Source organism: Ambystoma mexicanum, chromosome 8 (genome assembly GCF_040938575.1).
Source record: "Ambystoma mexicanum isolate Mex_15411 chromosome 8, UKY_AmexF1_1, whole genome shotgun sequence".
NCBI classification, from domain to species: domain Eukaryota; kingdom Metazoa; phylum Chordata; class Amphibia; order Caudata; family Ambystomatidae; genus Ambystoma; species Ambystoma mexicanum.
The window spans coordinates 628,696,068-628,717,391 of record NC_090929.1 but is presented as its reverse complement, the minus strand read 5'-3'; the positions used below and the strand labels follow the sequence as shown (position 1 = coordinate 628,717,391).

The 21,324-nt window shown below is 49.5% G+C and overlaps 1 protein-coding gene across 12 annotated transcripts in view; it reads left to right on the top strand.

Moving 5' to 3' along the window:
- The window catches only part of EIF4G3 (eukaryotic translation initiation factor 4 gamma 3), a 4,880,525-nt gene that overhangs the window by 967,127 nt on the left and 3,892,074 nt on the right, over positions 1-21,324 (top strand). For 10 of the 12 annotated variants that reach the window (XM_069610350.1, XM_069610345.1, XM_069610342.1 and 7 more), the window contains one exon: positions 19,831-19,908. The exons of the other annotated variants lie outside the window; for them this stretch is intronic. In XM_069610350.1, coding sequence (XP_069466451.1) covers positions 19,831-19,908 — 78 coding nt within the window. The remainder of the gene's footprint in view (positions 1-19,830; positions 19,909-21,324) is intronic. 12 annotated transcript variants of the gene reach the window in all.

The window sequence follows — 21,324 nt, the reverse complement described above, 5'->3', positions numbered from 1 at the left end:
GCGAGCCCCATAATGTCATCTGCAGTGCAGACGAGCTGTGCGGAGGAAACAGAGAGCCGGCCAAGAGAACCGGAGAAGCCAGCGAGAGAAGCTGGTACAGGGGAGAAGGTAAGGCAGAGATCACGGAGAAAGCAGCGAACCAGGAGAGAGTGCCGGGAGGCACGGGCGGAAAGGGGAAACGGAAAAGAGAGGACGTGAGAACAGAAGGCTGCTGAGGGCGGCGGAGGGCACAGAAAAGCGGGCTCAGCGGAGCCAGATGGAAAACTCAGAGTGATTAACTGGCAAAGGAGAAAATAGCACAGTTGCAACCGACAGCCGGGAGGGATGGGATTAAGAACCTCCTGGGGACGGCCATGTTGCAAAAGACTAGACCGCGGATGCAGAAAGTGAATGAACGTGAAGGGGAAATCAATGGCGGAATGAATGCCATCGGTCCCACAGGTGCCAGGAGAACGGGCGCATGACATCCTGCGCTGCAGCTAGAGCAACAAAACCTCTTCATCTTTGGTCAACAGCATTATAGTGGAAGGCAGATTAATTCACATCTAGGAGAATGGTGAAAACTTTATTTCAGATGCTTGGGGGCTGCAAACAGTAGCCATTGGTTACTGTCTCTCCTTCTTAAAAAGGCCCCTGGATTGTCCACCAAGAAGCCAATCCTTATAGGAACCAGATCTGCTCATTCTGCTGTAGATTCTTTGCCTGTTGGAGAAAGGTGCAATTGCAAGATACCTGTAGCAGATGGAGCAACGAGGGATGATGGTACTCTTACTTTCGAATTCCCAAAATGGACAGAGGCTGCGACCCATCTTGGACCTCAGATGCTTGAACAAGTTCCTCAGAAAGGACAAGTTCAAGATGTTAACTCTTTTGCAGATCCACCAAGCACTTCAGTTCTAGGATTAGGTGGTGTCACTCGATCTTCAGGATGTTTGCGTTCAGGTGCCCATAAAACCAAGCACAAGGAAGTACCTGAGGTTCGCCTTTGGCAGTTCTCATTTTCAATTTTGAGTTCTGACTTTCAGGCTCACTTCCGCCCTGAAGGTTTTCACCAAGTTTATGGAAAAGGTGGCAGTGAATATAAAGAGGGGAGGGATTCACATCTTTCCCTACCTAGACAGCCGACTGATCACAGCTCGGTCTCCCGAACAGGCTCTAGAACATCTTGGCAGCACCTGCCACTCCCTCTACAAACTGGGCTTCTCCCTCAACTTCAAGCAGACCCACATGACCCCTTCTTGAACGCTCCAATTTATTGGCGTGGTCCTGGATGCTTCCTTGGGAAACGCTTTGCCTCACGAGGTAAGGGCTCAGCATATTTTGCAGATGGTAAAAAAATGCCAGTGCCCAACATCTCCCGGCCTTAGATTTTTCTGAGGTTGCTTGGCATCATGGCATCCTGCATTTTCCTTGTGTCTGAAGCTTGCCTAAAGATTAGGTCCCTTCAAAGGGCTCCCAGACCTCAATGGTCACAATTCTCAAGCAGGATGATGGACCTTCTTCAGGTCCCGAGCAAGGTCGCACAGGATCTCCTGTAGTGGGCCTGTGAGGAGAATGTGATGAAAGGGCAACCTTTTTGGCAACCATGACCGGAAGTGGCAATAGTTAAGATGCGCGCCTCACAGGTTGGGGAGCTCATATGCACGATCTAGCAATCAGAAGTTGTTGGTCTCCATCGGAGTCCAAACTTCACATAAATCTTTTGGAGCTGATGTCAATCAGACTGGCGCTGATGGTCTTTCTACCTTCTGTGCCGGGGAAGAACGTCCCGATAATGACGGACAACACAATGGCCATGCATGACCTCAACAAGAGGAGGTGTAGGGTCACATCCCCTGTGCAGAGAAGTAATGCAGTTCTGGTTTTGAGCACTGAAGTAAGCAATCTCTTATTGGCCATTCACCTGGCCATGGAAGAGAACACAATGGCGGATGCTCTGAGCAGGCAGAACACAATCTCCGACGAGTTGGCTCAGGAAGATCTTCTAGAGATCTTTGCTCTTTGAAGAACCCCTCAAATAGATCTGTTTGTGTCCAGTATCAACGCATTAATGCAACCTGTTATGCTACAGGGAATTTCCCCAGAGAGGAGCTCTGGGGGACGCGTGCATGGTGGATTGGGGTTTTCCACCCCATATGCGTTCCCACTGGTCCCCGTCATCCCTCGTGTAATCAGGAGTATGAGGAAATTTGGGGAAACCATGATCCTGATTGCTCAGGATTGGGCTAAGATGACATGGTACCCAGACCTTCTAGACATGTCCATATGCTCTCCGATTTGTCTACCCCTGTGAGAAGACTTTCTCTCACAAGAGGCGGGCAGTCTTCTTCAACCAGAAATCAGGACTCTGAGCCTAGACGCCTTGTTTCTGAAAGGTTAAGGTATATGGATTGGGACCTCCAAAAAGACGTGGTCGAGGTGTTGCTTGCGGGTAGGAGGCCAGCAACGAAAGCCTTTTACCACTACTGTTGGAACACATTTTGTAGCTGGTGCAGGGCTAAAAATATTGACCCTTTCACTTGTGGCGCACCTTCTGTATTATCTTTCTTGTTACATCTTGCCCATTAGGGGCTTCAGGTGCCCACTACAAAAGGTATCTTCCCACCAGTACCGTTCATAGTCCCAGTTTGGGATCTTAATTTAGTATTGCATTTCTTGATGGGATTCCCTTTTGAGCCTCTTCATTCATGTCTACTTAGAATGTTAACTTTGAAGACTATTTTACTTGTGGTGATCACTTCTGCTCGCAGGGTGAGCGAACTTCAGGCTTTGCCATGCAAACCACCATTTACTACATTTTAAAAGGATAAGTTAATTTTGAGGGTTTGCCCTTCATTTCTACCTAAGGTGGTGTTAGAATTTCACCTGTCAAAGAGAATAGTTCTGCCAGCCTTTTATCCACCACCTCATCTCTCCAAAGATGAGGGGAGACTACATCAATTAGATCCCAAGAGATCGTTAAGCTTTTTTTATTAGGCTTTCTAAAGTCAGACAGGATGACCAACTTTTTGTTGGCAATGTGGGTCATTGGTTTGGCCAGGCTGTAACCAAACACTCAATGGATCATTTTATGTATCGCTGACGGATACACTTTTGCTGGCAAGTATGTCCCTGATAAATTAAGGGTGCATTCTACAAGAGGAGTGGCTACAACTTAAGCCCTTCAAAGAGGGGTGCTGGTTTGCAATGCTCCAACGTGTTCTCCGCTGCACACCTTTAGTAAACATTGCTGCCTTGATTCTGTATCTGATCAGGAAGCTACATTTGGTAAAACTGTTCATCGCAGCATACATCAATAGCAAGTTCTTGATCCCACCTCCATCTATGAACTGCTGTAGGAGTCTATCAAAGATTAGGAATCAACGGGAAGACAAAATCCATTAGAAGAACAAATTACTTGGGCTTGGTAATGTTCTTTCTGATGGATGTTTCTGCCAGGGATTCCTCATCGCCCTCCCAACCTGCCCTCTATCTATTTGGTGATTTTCCATTGTTTAAATCTTCTCTTTCAATGTCTGTGCATTTGTTTCACCTTCGAGACGGCTCTGCAAGAAGAAATGATAAACTTGAAATGAAGCAATGGGTGCGGTGTGGGCTATTTTTTTTTTCCAACATTCTTTTTATTTGGTTTTGTCAAAAAAACATACTTTTTCACGTGCATTCATTTACATATTGCATAATTCATACAAAATGAGCATGAAACCATAACATAAACATGAACTGAAAAGAATTAGGCACAGGCGTGTTGCCTGTTTCCTCTGAGGTGAGCAGTTTACGCCACCCTGTAAACATAAACAGAACCTGGCCAGTTGGGGGTATTGAAGTAGGAGGGGGGCAGTCCAGAGGGACCGTCTCTCGGGGGAGCTGTAGTTCTTTGGGGAATTTATTTAGCTGATCAGTTGACTTATGTAGCGAGGTGATAGTTGGAAGGGGATTGGGGCTGAGTGTCACTAAGTTCGTATTGTCTTCTGCTGTACTTCAGCCTCGGTTGGTGGCCAATGGATTGGGGGGTTCGTCTCCTTACGGGTCGCGGGGCTTGCCTGTGGGTTATTTTAGTCGTATTTGTCCATTCAGCGGAGGGTGGGCGGTCTTCTTGCCATTCCAGGGTACTGGTCAGCATAATCTTGGAAGGGGGCCCAGGTGTTGAGGAATTTGTTTCTGTTCCCCAGGCGGATTGCAGTTTTTTTCTCTGCGGCTGCGATGTCCCAGCATTTGGACCACCACATGCTCACAGCCGGACCCTCTGGGTGTTTCCATAATCTTGCTATTGCTATCTTCGCTGCCATGAGAAGTTGTGTGCACAGGCACGTCAGGTTGCCGGAGAGTGGGAATTGGCCCTCTCCTGTGCTGCCCAGCAGGACTATTCCTGGGCCCCATGGGATCGTTTGTCCCGTGATTTGCCTAATTAAGTCCAGTATTTCCTTCCAGTATTTGATCGATCTTGGGCAGGACCAGAGTAGATGAAATAGCGTGCCTGTGTCTGTGCACCCTCTCCAACATAGTGGGGAGATAGTCGGGTTGCTCTTGTGCAGAATTTCTGGGGTTAGGTACCATCTGTAGCAGGTTTTAATCGCCCCTTCCTTGATGGTGACACATTTTGAGCTCTTCTGCATTCTGGTCCAGATGTGTCCCCATTCTTCCCTGTCGTTTGGCCTGCCAATGTCCTTTTCCCACTTTTTCATGTATGCCTCTGTTTGGTCGGGATCCGTTCTGTCCAACAGGACGTATAGGGCTGATGTTTTCCCTCTGTGGGGGGGTCGCTGTGAGCATTTGTTCCAGCGCTGTCAATTCTCTGCAGCCCTGAGTTCTTAAGGGCTCATGTGAGAGCCAGTGTCGGATTTGTGAATAGCGGAATCGTTCTGTTTCCGGTACCCCGAATTTTGCTTTGCATTCTTCGAAGGTTAGTGGGGTGCCCTCTTCGTAGAAGTCTCCCACGTGCTTTAGCCCTCCGGATTTCCAGAGATTTAAGTTATTGGGTGTTATGCCGAGGGTGAAGTCCGGGTTGTCCCAGATCGGGGTTAGAGGGCCAGTCGTGTTTCCTCGGTTGCATCGCCTGGCCACTTTCCTCCAGCTCTCAACTGTATTCTTGGTAGCAGTGAGGGGTCCCTCTCTGGGGGGGGGTCAGTCGGTCTGATAATATGTGGGAGCGCTTCTAGGGGGCTTTGGTCTGTTGGTGGATGGGTTCCAGGCGAACGCTGGTGCCAGCTGGGCGGTCAGGCAGTATCTTTCTATCTCTGGGGCCCCCAGGCCTCCCGCTGCCTTGCTTCTTGTCATCACCCTCCTCGCTATTCGCGGCTTCTTGTTCTCCCAAATGAATTTCATGATATTTGTTTGGAGCTTCAGCAGGTCCTTCTTTGGGACGGAGATTGGGAGGGCTTGGCAATAGTAGAGCAACCTTGGTACCAGGTTCATTTTAACTGTTGTTATTCGTCCCAGCCAGGACACTTCTTGCTTTTGCCATCTTACTAGGTCCTTTTGAAGCTCCTTAAGTAGCGGGGGGAAGTTCAGTTTATACGCTTCTATTTTCCGTGGAATTTTCACTCCCAGGTAGGTGAAATGTGAGGTAGTCCATTGGATGGGGTGACTGCTAGCTAAAGATTTTATCGTGCCACTTGGTATGTTGATTCCCAGGGCTGTGGATTTCTCGAGGTTAATTGAGAATCCAGATGCTGCTCCGAAGTTGGCCAGTTGTTAGGCAGAAACCTGTGCAGTTCCCTTAGGGACCACTGCAAAAGATTTAAGACTACATGTGTTTGGCAGTAAACCCACTTGGTAGCAGTCTGTACCACACAGATTCAATTGGTAGCTGTGGCTGAGCAGTATGAAGAGTATACACAATAGGTACAGAGACACAGTAGTACAAACGAACACTGACCAGAGCTTTGGTGTAAAAGTATATAATTATTTAAAAACACACTTGTAATTTACACTAGCAAAAACGAGGTGAGTAAATTCAGCACACAGTCACTATCATATATATATATATTTCTGAGGCTTGTGGAATCTGCTTAGATCACATGCTGTGCATAGGCCGACATCTAGTGGAAGCTGTGGAGTATTACAGTTTGTTTTTCGAAACTCGAAAATGGGCGTCGACACAGGCGTGCCAGTAATACTATCCCTAGTGTGACGTCCACTGTACCCAAGATCCCTCACGCGTCTAGGATCCTCAGATTGTTTTTTTCCGCCATACTGGTCGGAAGCATCTTGCGGAGTCCCCTGGCCTTAGCCATACTTTTTGCTAATTATTGAAGTTTAAAATTATTTATTGACATCCTTCACCACCCCAACGTCGACACTCGACGACGGCTGGAGAAGACATCGACCGTCGGCTGCTGCACGACGGATCTGGGATTAGTAGGCAGCTGGCCTCGGCCCTGCAAGTAGGGAGAGTGGGGGGTGGTACATACTCTTCACTCTTTGTATATAGGTACACCTTATATATTCCTACACTTACCAGCCCGCTGCCTCAAGGTGCGTATGGAGGGTACCCCTTTCCAATTCTGCCCCAAGTGCAACCGCAAATACCCTTGGGTCGACAGGCACGCCACGTGCAATCTCTGCTTGCCGAGGGACCACCCCGAAGCGAACTGCAGAGCGTGTAGCAGGTTTAAGCCTAAGACACTGAAGGACCGTTCAACAAAGCGTTGGGCCCACCACGCCAGGCAGGCCGCCATGGCAGCGGAGGGCACCTTCAGCGATGGCAGCGACGCCATACTTTCGGACGGCGAGGGCATTACGGCGTCGAAAGACTGCCGAGCGCAGGTCCCCGACCTCGGAAGGTTGTCCGGCAGGGCGGCTATGGGGAAGACCCCCGGCGACGCAAGCGCTACACACCCTACACACACTAAGCACACTAAATCCAACCGAACCTCGACGACGTCGACTTCTCGGAAAGAGGCACAGATAGAACGGTCCGACTCGGTGTCCTCTGGGCGCTCTCGATCGAGATCGCCTCATGACGCAAGGCAATCATCCACTCTTGCCAAGAGTGCCTCGCTCCCTAGATTAACGGAAGTTCGATCGTCGGAAGACGAAGACGACTTCCACCCCCAGGCCGCGCTCCAGGAGACCGAGGCCGCAGTTAACACCAGCGAGGCCCCACGCTCGAAGCACACAAATACCTCTCCCGACCCTCGACGCCAGGCGTCGAAAGTCTCTGGGGCCTCCAAGGGGCAGGGAAAACATTTTTCCACGCACGGGGAGGGGGGGAAACAGCGGAAAGCACAGCCTTCCACTCCTGTAAGACCATCCTTCCACCCTAAGCAGACAGACAAACACAAATCTACTGGGACATCAACATCCAGCAAGAGTACCCTTGATAAGTCCTCTAAGTTGCCTACTAAAGTCATACCCTGTTCCAAAGAATGGTCCAGTGAAGACATAGACAGGGTCATGTCAAGGATGTCTTCCTTAGCTGATTTTTATGACAAAAACCCAGAACATTTCCTTTCGTATGACCCTCAAGGGGCCACACCCTCAGGCTCCTCTGATCCTATCCCCCTAAGTAAAAAGGCCCGGGTCGAAAGACCTGAACCCTTCGAGGTGCAGCCTTACTGTACTCCATACTCTACTCCACACCCCAGATACCAAGGACAGCCTTTCCCTGAAGGGGACCAGGAGTTTGAAATTATGGAGGAACAAACCGGGACTGAATACTATGCGGATGATGAGGACCTGGAGGAGGTAGATGATGAGCAGGAAATTTACAGAGTAGATTCCCCGGTAGAGAGCGAAGCCCCAGTTACCGACTCGCCAGTTGATAACCAGCCCCTCCTTAATGAAGTTCTCGCTGGCGCAGCAGAACATTTTCACATCGACACCCACGGTGTACAGGAGGAAAGGGACTTCGCAGAAGAGTTGGTGGGAGAGAGGAGGCCGGTCGCTCAGACCATCCCTATCCTTAAATCCATCCAACGTAGAATAGATCCATCCCTGGTGAATCCTAACCTCACCAGAGCCGTCAACCCCAGAGTCGAAAAACTTTTTCGGGCAGCCCAGTCTGACCCTCTTTATATAAGAGGACATCTTAAACCAGACTCCCTAGTGGTTACCAACACTCGGAAGAGGGCTGGAACACCCTTATCGTCGTCAGAAGCTCCTCCCGACAAGGAGAGCAAAAAACTGTACGGGTTTGGCAGGAAGGTAGCCTCAACGTCCGCCTACCAAGCAAGGATTGCAAACTCCACCACCCTGTTGGCAAGTTACAACTGCCATCAATGGGAAGAGGTCGCGGCGCTCATAGCCTCTGCTCCTGAACCGTTAAAGGGCCAGTTAGCTCGGATCTCGGCAGAAGGGAGAGCCGTGTCTGGTTGCATATTAAAAGCAACTTTCGACGCCGCGGACAACGCAGGAAGATTGATAGCAGAAGGTACTGTTATCAAGAGACATGCGTGGTTACGGCAGTCGGGGTTCAAAACAGAAACCCAGGCTTCATTAATAGACAAGCCGGTGGAACCCGATCTATTGTTCGGGAAAGCGGTCGAAGACGCACTTAAGAATGCCAAGGACGAATACGAGACTCTCAAATCCCTTGGCCAGCTTACCAACAAACCCCCTAACCAGAGGGGGAACAGTAATTTTCGTCGCCCACGCGGCCAAAATTCACAAAGAGGCAACTATGCCCAAGGACAGGGTACACAATGGAACAACAACCAGCAGTCTACCCAAAGTTACGGCAGGGGTAACAAGAGAGGTCGTGGAAGAGGCAGAGGCAGCCCCAACAAGGGAGGTGGCACGCCTCCACCAAAGCAGTGACGCTCAGTTCAGGGTCCCTTCTCACGCAACCCCAGTAGGGGGACGCATTTCCAACTTCACCCAGGCTTGGGAAGGGATCACCTCAGAAAGATGGGTGCTGTCAACAGTGTCCACAGGATATTGTATAGAATTACTGCAGCGTCCCCGGAACCACCCTCCACGACAAAGAATACACTCCTTAGAACATCAGAAGATCCTTCTCGAGGAGATCGCCATTCTGCTACAAAAGGACGCGATAGAACTCGTCCCAGGACACCAGGTAAACAAGGGTATCTATTCAACTTACTTCCTTGTGCCAAAGCAAGATTTGACAATGCGCCCAGTATTGGACTTACGGCCTGCCAACAAGTATGTCAAGCCCCAAAAACTCTGTATGACCACGCTACAAGAGGTAATCCCCCTCCTAAAAAAGGGGGATTACATGGCAACCTTGGATATGAAAGATGCCTATTTTCATATTTCCATGCTCCCAGCGCACAGAAAATACTTGCGCTTCAAGGTGGACAGTCGCCACTACCAATTCAAGGTACTGCCCTTCGGGATAGCTTCAGCACCAAGGGTATTCACCAAGGTACTGGCGGTGGCAGCTGCACACCTACGCAGGGAGGCAATCCCAGTGTACCCTTATCTGGACGACTGGCTCATAACGGGGGAAACCCCAGGAATTTGCAGGTCAAACATTCAGAGGACTATCGACCTCCTCCACGAATTGGGCTGCTCTATCAACGAGAAGAAGTCAAGTCTGGTGCCAAGCACCTCAAAACAGTTCCTAGGAGCAATCCTAGATACTCAGAAAGGGTTGACCTTCCCTTCGGAAGAGAGAATTCGGAATTTACTACTGCAAATTCAACATTATCAGTCAGGTCAACAAATAACGGTACGCAAAGCAATGCGGTTACTGGGCATGATGGCGTCATGCATTTACCTGGTCCCCCACGCGCGTCTGCGCATGCGTCCCATGCAGGAATGGTTGGCGAAACAGTGGTCTCGGGCAGGTGGTCAGTGGGACGATCTAGTGGTCGTTTCGCCAACACTCGTACAGAGCTTACACTGGTGGACAAGAGAGAATCTCGCAAGGGGAAAACCCTTTTACGATCCCGAAGTACAGGCAGTGGTGACTACAGATGCATGCCGGACTGGGTGGGGAGCTCACCATCTCCACCACACAGCTCAGGGTCTCTGGTCTCACTCAGTAGCCAAGAACCACATCAACCTGCTAGAGCTTCTGGCAGTATTCCGAGCGCTTCGGGCGTTCGAGCCCCATCTGCTAAACTTGTTGGTGCAGATCCGGACGGACAGCACGACAGCCATGTTCTATCTGAACAAACAAGGAGGGACTCGTTCGCCAAATCTGTCCAAGCTTGCCCAGAAAATCTGGATATGGGCACTCAGACGGAACATCTTCCTGTCATCACAACATGTTCCAGGGGAGCTCAATTCCCTAGCGGATGCCCTAAGCAGAGACTCCCTCCCAGAAGAACACGAATGGGTCCTTCACAGAGATATCGTAGAAGATCTCTTCTCTCAGTGGGGTTTCCCCACTATAGACCTATTCGCCACAAGCGAAAACAAACAATGCCCAGGATTTGCATCCAGGTTTCCCCAGCCAGACTCCCAAGGGAACGCCCTGTGGATGAACTGGTCAGGGATGTTTGCGTACGCTTTTCCACCAACTCCTCATCAGGAAGGTGGTGTACAAGATGAACAAGGAATCGATGACTTTCATCCTAGTTGCTCCCATGTGGGCGAGACAACCATGGTTTCCACACCTACGCAGGATGGCGGTGTGCGAGCCCATCAAACTCCCAGCCTGGTACAACCTACTGTCCCAGCAACAAGGTCAAACAGTGCACCAGGAACCCAACTCAATGAACCTGGCAGCATGGCTCCTGAGGTCATAGAGTTTGGCCATCTCAATTTACCGCAGAGGTGTATGGACATCCTAAAAGAATCCAGGAAACCAAACACAAGGCACTGTTACTTTGACAAGTGGAAAAGATTCGTTATTTGGTGCCAGAATAAACGAATCAACCCAGTTGATTGCACTCCTTCCAACGTTGTAACATACATGCTCCACCTGCTGGACGCAGGTTTGGTTTTTAACTCTCTGAAGGTACACAGGCAGCCCTCTCGGCTTACACCACATCCCATAACAAAGTATCGTGGTGGAAAGTACCAGTAGTTAAAGCCTTCATGGAAGGAGTAAAGAGACTTCACCCTCCTATTTCGAACCCACCGCCAGGATGGGACCTCAATGTGGTGCTAGCTAAGCTCATGGGCCCCCCTTTCGAACCCATGCATAAAAGTAGTCTCAAACACCTGACTTATAAAACGGCCTTCTTAGTAGCCATTACCTCTATAAGAAGGGTCAGTGAAATTCAGGCTCTGTCAGTGCAGGATCCTTTCTTTACTATCCACAAGGACAAACTGGTTTTACGCACACACCCTAGGTTCTCACCTAAATTTATATCTAAGTTCCATGTAAACCAGTCCATCGAGCTTCCGGCTTTCTTCCAGAACCCGCAAAGCTCAGCTGAGGTGAAACTACACACCCTTGATGTGCGTAGGGCGGTCCTCTACTATGTAAATAAAACAAGACCGCTAAGGAAAACAGATCAACTGTTTGTCTCCGTAGCTACAGGCAGAGAGGGGGATCGCGTCTCTAAAGGCGCGATCTTGAAGTGGATCATCAACTGTATACAGCTGTGTTACTCTCTTTCTGAAAAGACTCTGCCTTTTACGTCAAGGGGCCATTCTACTAGAGGCATTGGGGCCACTCTGGCTTTCATTGCAAATGTTCCCCTCGACACCATTTGCAAAGCAGCTACTTGGAGCTCTATTCACACTTTTACTCAGCATTACTGCATTGACACTCATTCCAAGACAGATACACAAGTGGGACAAGCGGTTCTAAGACACCTGTTTGCTCATGACCCTTCTCACATCCCACCTCCTTCTTCTGGTACTGCTCGCTAATCTATGCACAGCATGTGATCTAAGCAGATTCCACAAGCCTCAGAAGGGATACATTACTCACCGTAATCGTATTTCTGATGCTTGTATCTGCTTAGATTCACATGCGACCCACCCTTCCTCCCCTCCGAGAGAAGGCGCATGATTGCTTGTAGTCTTACCTTTCTGTCTATCTGCTTGGATTATCTGTACTCACGCTACTCCTCATGCTTCCTCATGTCAGAAAAAATACAATCTGAGGATCCTAGACGCGTGAGGGATCTTGGGTACAGTGGACGTCACACTAGGGATAGTATTACTGGCACGCCTGTGTCGACGCCCATTTTCGAGTTTCGAAAAACAAACTGTAATACTCCGCAGCTTCCACTACATGTCGGCCTATGCACAGCATGTGAATCTAAGCAGATACAAGCATCAGAAATACGATTACGGTGAGTAATGTATTATATATATATATATATTTATATATATATATATATATATATATATATATATATATATATATATATATATATATATATATATATATATATATATATACAACCCTATTCACTTATTAGACAAGTCTTAGTGAGAAACACCACTTATTTTCAGACAGAGGTGAGTGCTTAACATAAGATGACACTCTAATAAGTTGTATAGAAAGGGAGGAAAAAGGTTAAGGAAGCACACAAGTTTCAATACTTTTACAAAGAACCACAGTAAGGCAGGAAAGGCAGAGTTCTACTGGAGAGCAAGAAAGTCCATTGCAAGGCCCACTCTTGGGGAGAGCAAGCAGAAGGGGTCCAGGATCACACAGTGGGATTATGCCCAAAGAGTCTTGTAGATAGTTCGCACAAAAAGGATGAAATTCAAGTCAGGAAAAGTTAGCTATGTTGTCCCAGGCTAGCCCAGGTTAGAAAGTCGAGGCTTTACTGTCACCCCGAACGATCTGTCGCAAGGGAAGCCAGGCGGGACACAGTACCTTAAGGGTGAAGGAAGCTCCAGCGGGGGCAGTTGTTCCTGGCAGCAGGTGCAAGTCAGTGTTTCGTCCAGAGGAAGAAGAGGTCTCGCCGTGGAGGAAAGATGAAGGTCGTTGCACTGCCAGGGAAGAAACCAGCCGCGGAGTCCTCCGGTTAAAAGGTACTACCCTTCTCTTCACAGTAGTGGTAAACCGTGGTATTCCGGTTGCCGGGGTGCTTGGCACGGGCAAGGCGGCCACGAGATGCTCCAGGAAGGTGAAAAGAAGGCAAAACTGGTTATCCCCACCAGTCAAAGGAAGAAGACTCTCCGGACTGGAGATCTCCTCTGTCGTCGGGAAAAGTGGTAAGACGGTTCAGCAGGGCTCCACCGGTGGTGTCGTCGTTGCAGGTCGGCTCAGCTTCTCCCTCCTCGGGTTCTTAGGTCCTGTGGCGACTTCTGAAGTTCCATTCCCCAAAGCCCTGCTTTTATGCAGCACACCCCCATTCACTCGGCCTAGCTGTCAATCAAACATGCTAAGTGGTGAGCCGGCCGGCTCACCACTTGGGCCAATCACACAAGAGTGCGACTTGAGTTACCAAGGTAACTCATTCCAGGGTGCCTAAACCCCCTCCCACACCCCCTGTGGTACCCAGACAGAGTGGCACCGCTTTTGGAGGCTTCTGTGGAGAAGCCCACCAAAATGTGGAACAAAGGGCTCGACTTGGGTTGGAGTCACAGAAGAAAACACAAACGCCATTTTAGAATCGAGTTCTGGCAAAAAATACCAACCAGTGAATTAATATTAAATAAATAAACGGGCGGTATGTTCGAGGCTATAAGAATTAAATAATTAAAGTTGGTAGCCTCGAACAATGGGAAAATCCCATACAGATATATTCGCGGTCGAATATAAAAAGTAGTATCCACTGCCACCAGCCAAAACTCGATCAGGGGGGACGGAGACGTGCCCCCCTCGAACAACAGACCCCGGGGCAATCGAATTGCCCCGACCAGAACGTCCACAATATGATGGTTTGTACTGGTTTCTGTTCATAATTTGGGACTAGCAAAGCCAATGGTGACTTTACATGCTCTGGGAGACAGTAGTCTATGTAGTCTATGTTGGGGGGTCGTTACGACACACCTGGGTTATGGCACAGAGGGTGCTGTGTAACCCACATCAAAAAAAACAAATGAGGCCCTATGGAGTAAAACACTGCATAGCCCATAAAACACATGGAAAGTTAAAGGAACACCTCAAATCATGTCTAAGAGTGGAAGCAAAAGAATCTCACTCTTAGCAGGAGAGAAGAAAATAAACCCCAACAATCCAACAAAGCTGCTGGGGGACTCACTAGGTTTGGGAAATTAGCCTTACAGAGAATTCTCCCTAACACCAGTTCGATCCAGAGTGCTTCCAGGGATGTCTTTGGCTTGGTCAGGGATAGCAGAACATCGTCTGCGTATAGCGCTAGCTTGTATACCTCTCCTTTGATCGATAGCCCGCTTATTGAGGGATTTTGGCGCACTCTGTTGGCGAATGGTTCCATGGACAGAGCAAAGATAAGCGGGGACAGCGGGCAGTCCTGCCTCGTGCCTCTGGAGATATGAATTCTGGGTGATTTGTTGCCATTTATTCTTAGTGCTGTGGAGGGGTGTTGGTAGTTAGCCAGGGTCCATGTTTGGAATTTGGGGCCGATGCCCAGAAGCTTGAGGGTTTCCTTTATATATCCCCAGTCTAACTATCCCCGTCTAACATATCGAACGCTTTGTTTGCGTCTAGGGACAGGACTGCCATTTGTTCGCCCGATCTCCCTGCCGATTCAATGATATTTAGGGTCCGCCTGGTGTTGTCGAAGGTACTTCGCCCTGGGATAAATCCCGTCTGATCTGGGTGGATCAGCTCCGGGAGGTGTTTTGCCAGTCTGCTTGCTAGAATTTTCGAGAAGATTTTCGCATCGTTATTCAGCAATGTGATAGGCCTATATGAGAGCAAAGCTCCGGGTTTCTTCCCGGCTTTAGTAGCAGAACCGTTAGAGACTCCTCCATAGATGGGGTGATGGAACCTGATTCCAGAAAGGAGTTGTACAGTGAGGCCAGGCGAGGGGCCAGAATATGGGAGAATTTTTTATAAAATTGAGCGGTCAGGCCGTCTGGGCCTGGGGTTGTGTTTTTCAAGAGCCGAATAGTTTCCGCTACTTCCTCCTCCGAGACTGGTAGTTCTAAAGAGTCGAACTGAGGGGGCAGATGGTCTCGCCGGATTGCGCGCAGATATTGGGCTTGCGCTTTCTTGCTTGTAGCCGGGCCTGACATGATTCCTGTGTGATGTTTAGTGAGGATCTCCATTTTGTCCGCTTCCGTGCAGTAAAGCATTCCTCCTTGGTCCCGAAGCATTAGTATCTTGTTTCGGGCATGTAGTTTCTTCAGTTTCTGGACCAACAGATGGTTGGCCTTGTTGCTATTTATGTAGTAAAATTGTTTTGTGTAGGCTAGTGCGCGGGCCGTTTTGTCTGCCAGTTGCATTTCCAGTTTTGTCTTCGCTCTTTTGAGTTCTCTGCTTATTTGCCTGGTTTGGTGGATTTTGTATTGTGCTTCTATTTCTCTCATTTCTGCCTCAAGCTTGGTGAGTTGAATTTGGTGTTTTCTTTTCTGTGTTGCCGAGCAGCTGATTGCCACCCCTCTAATAACCGGCTTCATTGCGTCCCAGACCATTGCTTCGGAGGTGCCTTTGTCCGCGTTCTCTGTAAAGTAGTACTCCAGGGCCTCCTGAAGTTCGGAGCTTGATGCAATGTCCGCTAGAATGTAATCCTGGAGCTTCCAGGTTCGCTGAGGGGGTGCTGGGAGGCCCTCCACTATCAGCTTGGCTATGACTGGGGCGTGATCGGATATTACTCTATGGCCGATTTGGATGTCCTCGATGCAGGGGAAAAGTTCGCTAGTCATGAGCAGGAGGTCTATTCTTGAGTAACCTCTGTGAACGTGAGAGAAGAATGTATAGTCTCGCTCTCCCTGATGGGCCAGTCTCCAGACATCGATAGTACCCGTAGACCTCAGAAAATCCGCCATCCCCAGTGCCCGAATGAAGTCCTCTCTCGAGGGCGGAAGTCTCTTGTCTGTGTTGGAGTCTGGGGTGAGATTGAAGTTTCCTCCGATTAGGAGGCGCCCTTCTGTGAAGGCGGTGATTGTGGGGAGTAGGTTGCCGAGAAAGCGTTCCTGCCCGGAGTTTGGGGCATATATTGCTGCTATTGTGATCGGTAGGTTTATTAGGAGTCCGTTGAGCAGAATATATCTCCCTGCTGGGTCACGATTATGTGAGATTTGGGTGAGCTGCACAGCTCGGCTAAGGAAGATGGCTACTCCCCTTTTTTTTTTGGCCTGAGGAGGCAAAGAACTTCGTAGGGTATTGACGGTAATTCACTCTCTTTTTGTCCGTTTGCAGTAGGTGGGTTTCCTGAAGGCACACGATGTCGGCTTCTAAGTGACTCAGTCTCTGTTCCACTGATTTCCGTTTCCTAGGTAAATTCAGCCATTGAACATTCCATGTTACCATGGATAGTTCCTTAGTGGACTCATTCACTTGTGGTGATGTCACTTTTGTGTTCATTGGGCTGTTCTCGTTGTGATGCCTCCAGCGCATTAACTTCCTTGTGTATTGCTGGGTTTTTAGTTTCTATTCCCCGGTTTTGAGTCCCTCCCTCTCCCCTGCCCCCCACCTCGACCAATCGAGTTTTTAGGGCCATGAAAGTCAGCTCGTCTGCCAACGGGGCATCCGGCTGGGCCAACGCATCCTTGCTGCTTGGAGGCAACAGTGCCTCAGCTGTAAATTGGTGAAGCGATGTGGATCTGATGTGATAAAATCGTGTTCTCTTTTCTCGTGCTTTTGTTAGGTGACCCTCTTTATGAATCCATGTTGGGAGATGAGCCCAGGTCTAGCAATTTAGTTTTTTTTTTTTTGGTGGGCCTTGAAGTTTTCGGCGTCTACCTACTTTGGTCCAGGCAGAGTCAGCCGCCCCCTTGTTCTTAGTGTTCGCGCTGGGGTATTTCGGGCTTGGTTGTCATCTTCCTGGTTTAAAAGTCTCTCTCCCTCCTGCAAGGTGCGGATCAGACAGGGTTTACCCTCCCATGAGAATGCAAGGGCTGTGGGGAACGTCCAATGGTAGGGGGTTTTCTTCTCCCTGAGCCAGATCGTGATGGGTCTTAAGGCCTTTCTTTTTGCCAGTGTTATGGCTGATAAGTCCTGGTAGAGGGAGATTGAGGCGTCTCTGAAGAGGACGCGAGGGGAGTCCCTGGCCTCCCTCATGATTTCCTCTTTGACCTTGTAAAAGTGTACTCTGGCTAGGACATCCGGTGGGGTGTCTGTGTTTGTTCTGGATCTCGTTCGATGCACCCTATCCAACTCCAGTGGGGCGTCGTCGGGGAGGGTAATGATGAACCGAAATAGGTCCTCCACATAGCGGGGGAAGATCAGTATCCGGGATTGTCTTCGGGATTCCCCTTAAGCGGATGTTGTTCCGGCGAGAGCGATTTTCGGCGTCGTCCTGCCTTGCTTCCATTGCTTCGCATCGAGCCTCGAGGGCTGTGATTCTGTCCAAACTTTTCGTGCCCGTGGTCTCATAGGGTCGCTTCCACCTCTTCGGTTCTTGCCTCCACTTCCCCCACTCGTTTGTCTAGTGCCGCAATCTTACCCATGACTTCTTCTGTGCCCCTTTGGTATTCTTTTGTGAGGGCTTGCAGGAGCTCCTGCAAGTCCAATTTGGTCACCGACTGTGTCATGGTGGCGGGATCCGCGGTAGTGGTTTGGGTTGCAGTCGATGTCTCCGGTAGGTCCACCTTTTTGGGCTTGTCTTTGCTCAGGGCTGCCAGTAGAGCTGAGATAACTGTTTGTTTTGTGGCTTTGAGCGCTTTTGCTATCTTTGTAGGGGAGGACCTCGCTTGTGCTGTCTTGGGGAAGGGTTCCTCCTAGTTTGGTGGGTCCTGCGTAGGTTGCGGTAGATTGCGCCTGGAGTCGCTCGCTTGCTTGTTGGTGCGATTGGTTCCTCGAGCCTTAGGAGGTACAGGCCTCCATCTGGTTTCCTGGTTTCTTGCGGTTTTTCCGTTTTTTGCTATTAAAGTGTTGTGTAGGACCCCTGGGCGATCGCTGTTGGGGCCTTGATGGCTGCTAAGCGTTGGGTGGGGCTTCTGCACTCCCCTGCCTTATTGCGCCTTATTATGTCTCAGTGGCCGCTGTATTTTGGTAGAGGCAGTGGGACAGTCTTGAGTGATTCGCCCCTCTACTCCCCGTCAGGGGGTGGTTGAATGCCCCTTTAGGGCCCTCCTCGGAGTTTGGTTCACCCCCTGCAGCCGGGTGGGTCTGTGGGGGCCGGTGGAGCCCTGCACCTACTCTGGTCTCCCTCCGCGTCTGTTGTGGGAGACCCGCTGAGTCCTGGTAGTAAAATCGTGCCCCAGAGGAGCCGTTGGTGAGGCTGGGGGAGGTGCTTAGTTTCTTTCACGCTGGCTCGGGGTGGTCTGTACCGGCCCCCCTCTGGTGTTTCCGTGAGTCTAGGAGGGGGGGGAACCGTGTCCGCCCCCCCTTAGATCAAAGCTGTCCTGGTCCCTTCCTGAGCTTATGGGGGGTCCCACTGATGTTATGGAGATTACGGCAGGTGCCGCCCTACCTGCCTCCTTTGGGGTAGATGTCCGGGGACCACCTTCAGACCCCCCCACTTCTTAATGAATCGAAGCGGGGCTGAAACCACCCCAGGCCCGGAGCCCTCCACGCAGCTTCTATTTTCTATTAGCTGTTGGCTAACAGGTGGCGTCCATGTTTGGAGACCTGGAGCGGAGGAAGGCAGCCGGAGCCCCCGCTGTGTTGGTTGTGCGGGGCGCCGCCGGGTGCCGACTCAGTCACCCCGAAGGCAGCTCCCCGCCTGGCTCGCTGGGCTCAGCTTTGCGCTCCGCCCTCTCTGCTGTGCTCCACGGGACTCGTGGCGCAGCTTGTTACGTTGTGTAGGAAGCCGCCGGGTGCCGAACCAGTCACCCCGAGGACCGTGCCCAGTTTGGCATCTCAGCGAAACACCCCTTGAGGCGGGATGTCATGTTTGAGCCCCCTTTCGGTCAGCATCCTGATCGCGGCTCTCCCTCCAGGGCGCCGGACCACCGGGCGCCGATGTAGTCGCCCCGATGGCAGCGCTTCGTGCTCTCTCGGCTCCCTCTCGCTGGGGGGGGCAGGGCTGACGGCCGTATTGGGGGCTGCACTCTATGACCGAGTATCGGTCTGCGCTCTTGCTCCGGGATCGCTGAGCTTCACGGGACCCCCAGGGGATGGCCGCCATCTTGCGTGCGGGCTCCTGCCTTCCCCCGTCACCGCAGATCCCAGAGATTTGCTTCGGTTCCCCAGCCCGCAATGGGACCGGGGCTAGTTCAAAATACGCGGAGAGGATTCCGCCATCAGGTACACCGTTCGTGTGGGCTGCGGGTCGCTCTTCACCAACGCATTGTCAGCGGATGCGTGGCGAGAGCCGGGAGCTCTCCCGGACCGACCATTTTGGCTCCAAACCACGCCCCTGGTGTGGGCTATTTTTACCAGTGTCAACTTCAGGGAAGAGAGCGGGGATGGAAGCTGCTGAGGGACGTAGTCGACTATGCACGGCACCCTCTGCTGTCTAAGTTTCAGAAGAAGCCAGCAGGATATCGGATATATCAAAGAGGAGGAATCTGTGGGAGAAACATTCATCGGAAAGAGCATCACCAGGGGTAAGTAATTTGTTATTTTGACTCAAAAATGCACGTGAAACAACCATCTCTTTGTGGAGTGCTGTTGAGCCTTGAGTGCTTTTCAACTGTATATATTTGCTGGATTGCCTCCCAATAGCTTCATACCATGAATCTAAACACACACCATGTGTTGAAAAACATAGGTTGTACTAATGTGCAGCAGGATACATATTCTCTCTGACTTATTATTTGTGTGCTGTGTGTAGATCAGTCATTAACGTTTGATAAAAGGTAGCAGTCCCACTCATGTCAGGACCCGTCCAGTAGGACCCAATGGCTGAACAGCACTTTCACTCGAGGTTCCCTTGCAGCATCCTCTCTTACAATTGTCCTTGGTTGTTTGTGCATGCAAATGTGTCCTGTTGATGGCAGTTGGCATTCATACAGGTCCTTTTATTCACACAGGATCTCAATGCGTTTTACAAAACAGCAGGAATCCCTTCACAGCCCCTGAAAGTCCAGGCGCCTCTGAATTACGTCAAGGTTTTCCACTCCATCTTTCTATTGCTTTGCATGTTACCTGTATTGTTCATATTCAACGTTTGATAAGTATATTGACCCACCTCTTAGGCAGCAGCCCTAATGTTCCAATTAAGTTATCTTTGAGTTACTGCTCAATGGAGGTTTTCCTTATCACACTTGATAGCACATGAAATAATGATAGCAACCATGAAGACGTCTAGTGGTTTACCATGGAGAAAGAACAATCAATAGCATTGTAATTTATTTTATGATGTTACCAATACCAATTATAAAATCTTCATGTCAATACTAGCAAACGTTGTTTAGAAGAAGCTATTTTACTATGGGTTAAGGCTGCTAAATCAGGGTTTATAACAAGACATCAAATAAGATTGGATGTAAATGTTTTAACAGAGCAAATAGATGTTGCAACTAAAATAAAGACCCCACTTTCAATTACATTACTGACTGCTGAAAAAGCGTTTGAGGAGATGAACTGGGAATTTATATGGCAGGTACTAGACTCTACAGGAATTCCTGGTTGGCTAGGTCAATACCAGCATCTGTATCAGGAAGCCCACACTGTTAGAATGAATGAGCAAATGATGGACTCATTAGTGGAACAGGTCACCCGTTAAAGCTGCCTCATGTCCCCACTCTTCTTTATATCAAACCCCCCTCACCAATCTGTCCCACAAAAGTAACTGAATTAGACGGTATTCTGCAATTAACAGATATAAGATAAAGCTATATGCAGATGATATCCTTTAAGTACACCCAGAACAAAGTACATTTGAAGGAATAAATGCATTGGTAAATTATGCAAAACTAAAATGATATTGATTGAATATCTCAAAACCAGGTGCATCCTGATGTGTCCTTAATAGGAGCACATGTGAGACTCTCTTCAATTTAAGTACTGCTCCCACCTGCTTTTTCTTTGGAAGCTTCTGTACCCACATTTCAGTGAAGGTTGGTGCTGCACCTAGGACTCCTTGCATAATTCCATTAGCCTATACTTATGATGCGACAGTTAATTAGCTGAAAGAAATGGCAGAACTGCAACGTAAGCTCTCTGTAGCTGACACGCACTGATTTTGTTTGCAGAGTTTGGTGCACTAATGCCCCATGCCTACTTTTGAATGGGTTGTGTCCTCCCATGTATTCCTCATCTTTGATATATCTGTAAATCTGCTTGCAGCTTTGGAGGTTTTTTCATATTATCTGGTGCCGTGCGTCATCGATTCGTGGCCCTCGACGTCACTGTCCTGTTCTTGGCCGTGATGTTGAAGCTGGTATAAGTAGCTCACCGGGTGACTGTTGTCTCAGTTCTGTTTTTTCTAATTGCGTTATGTGCTTAGATGTTTTTCTAATCCTGTCTACACCGAAGACCGGTTTTAAACGATGCTCCGATTGTGGTGCAAAAATGTCCATTAC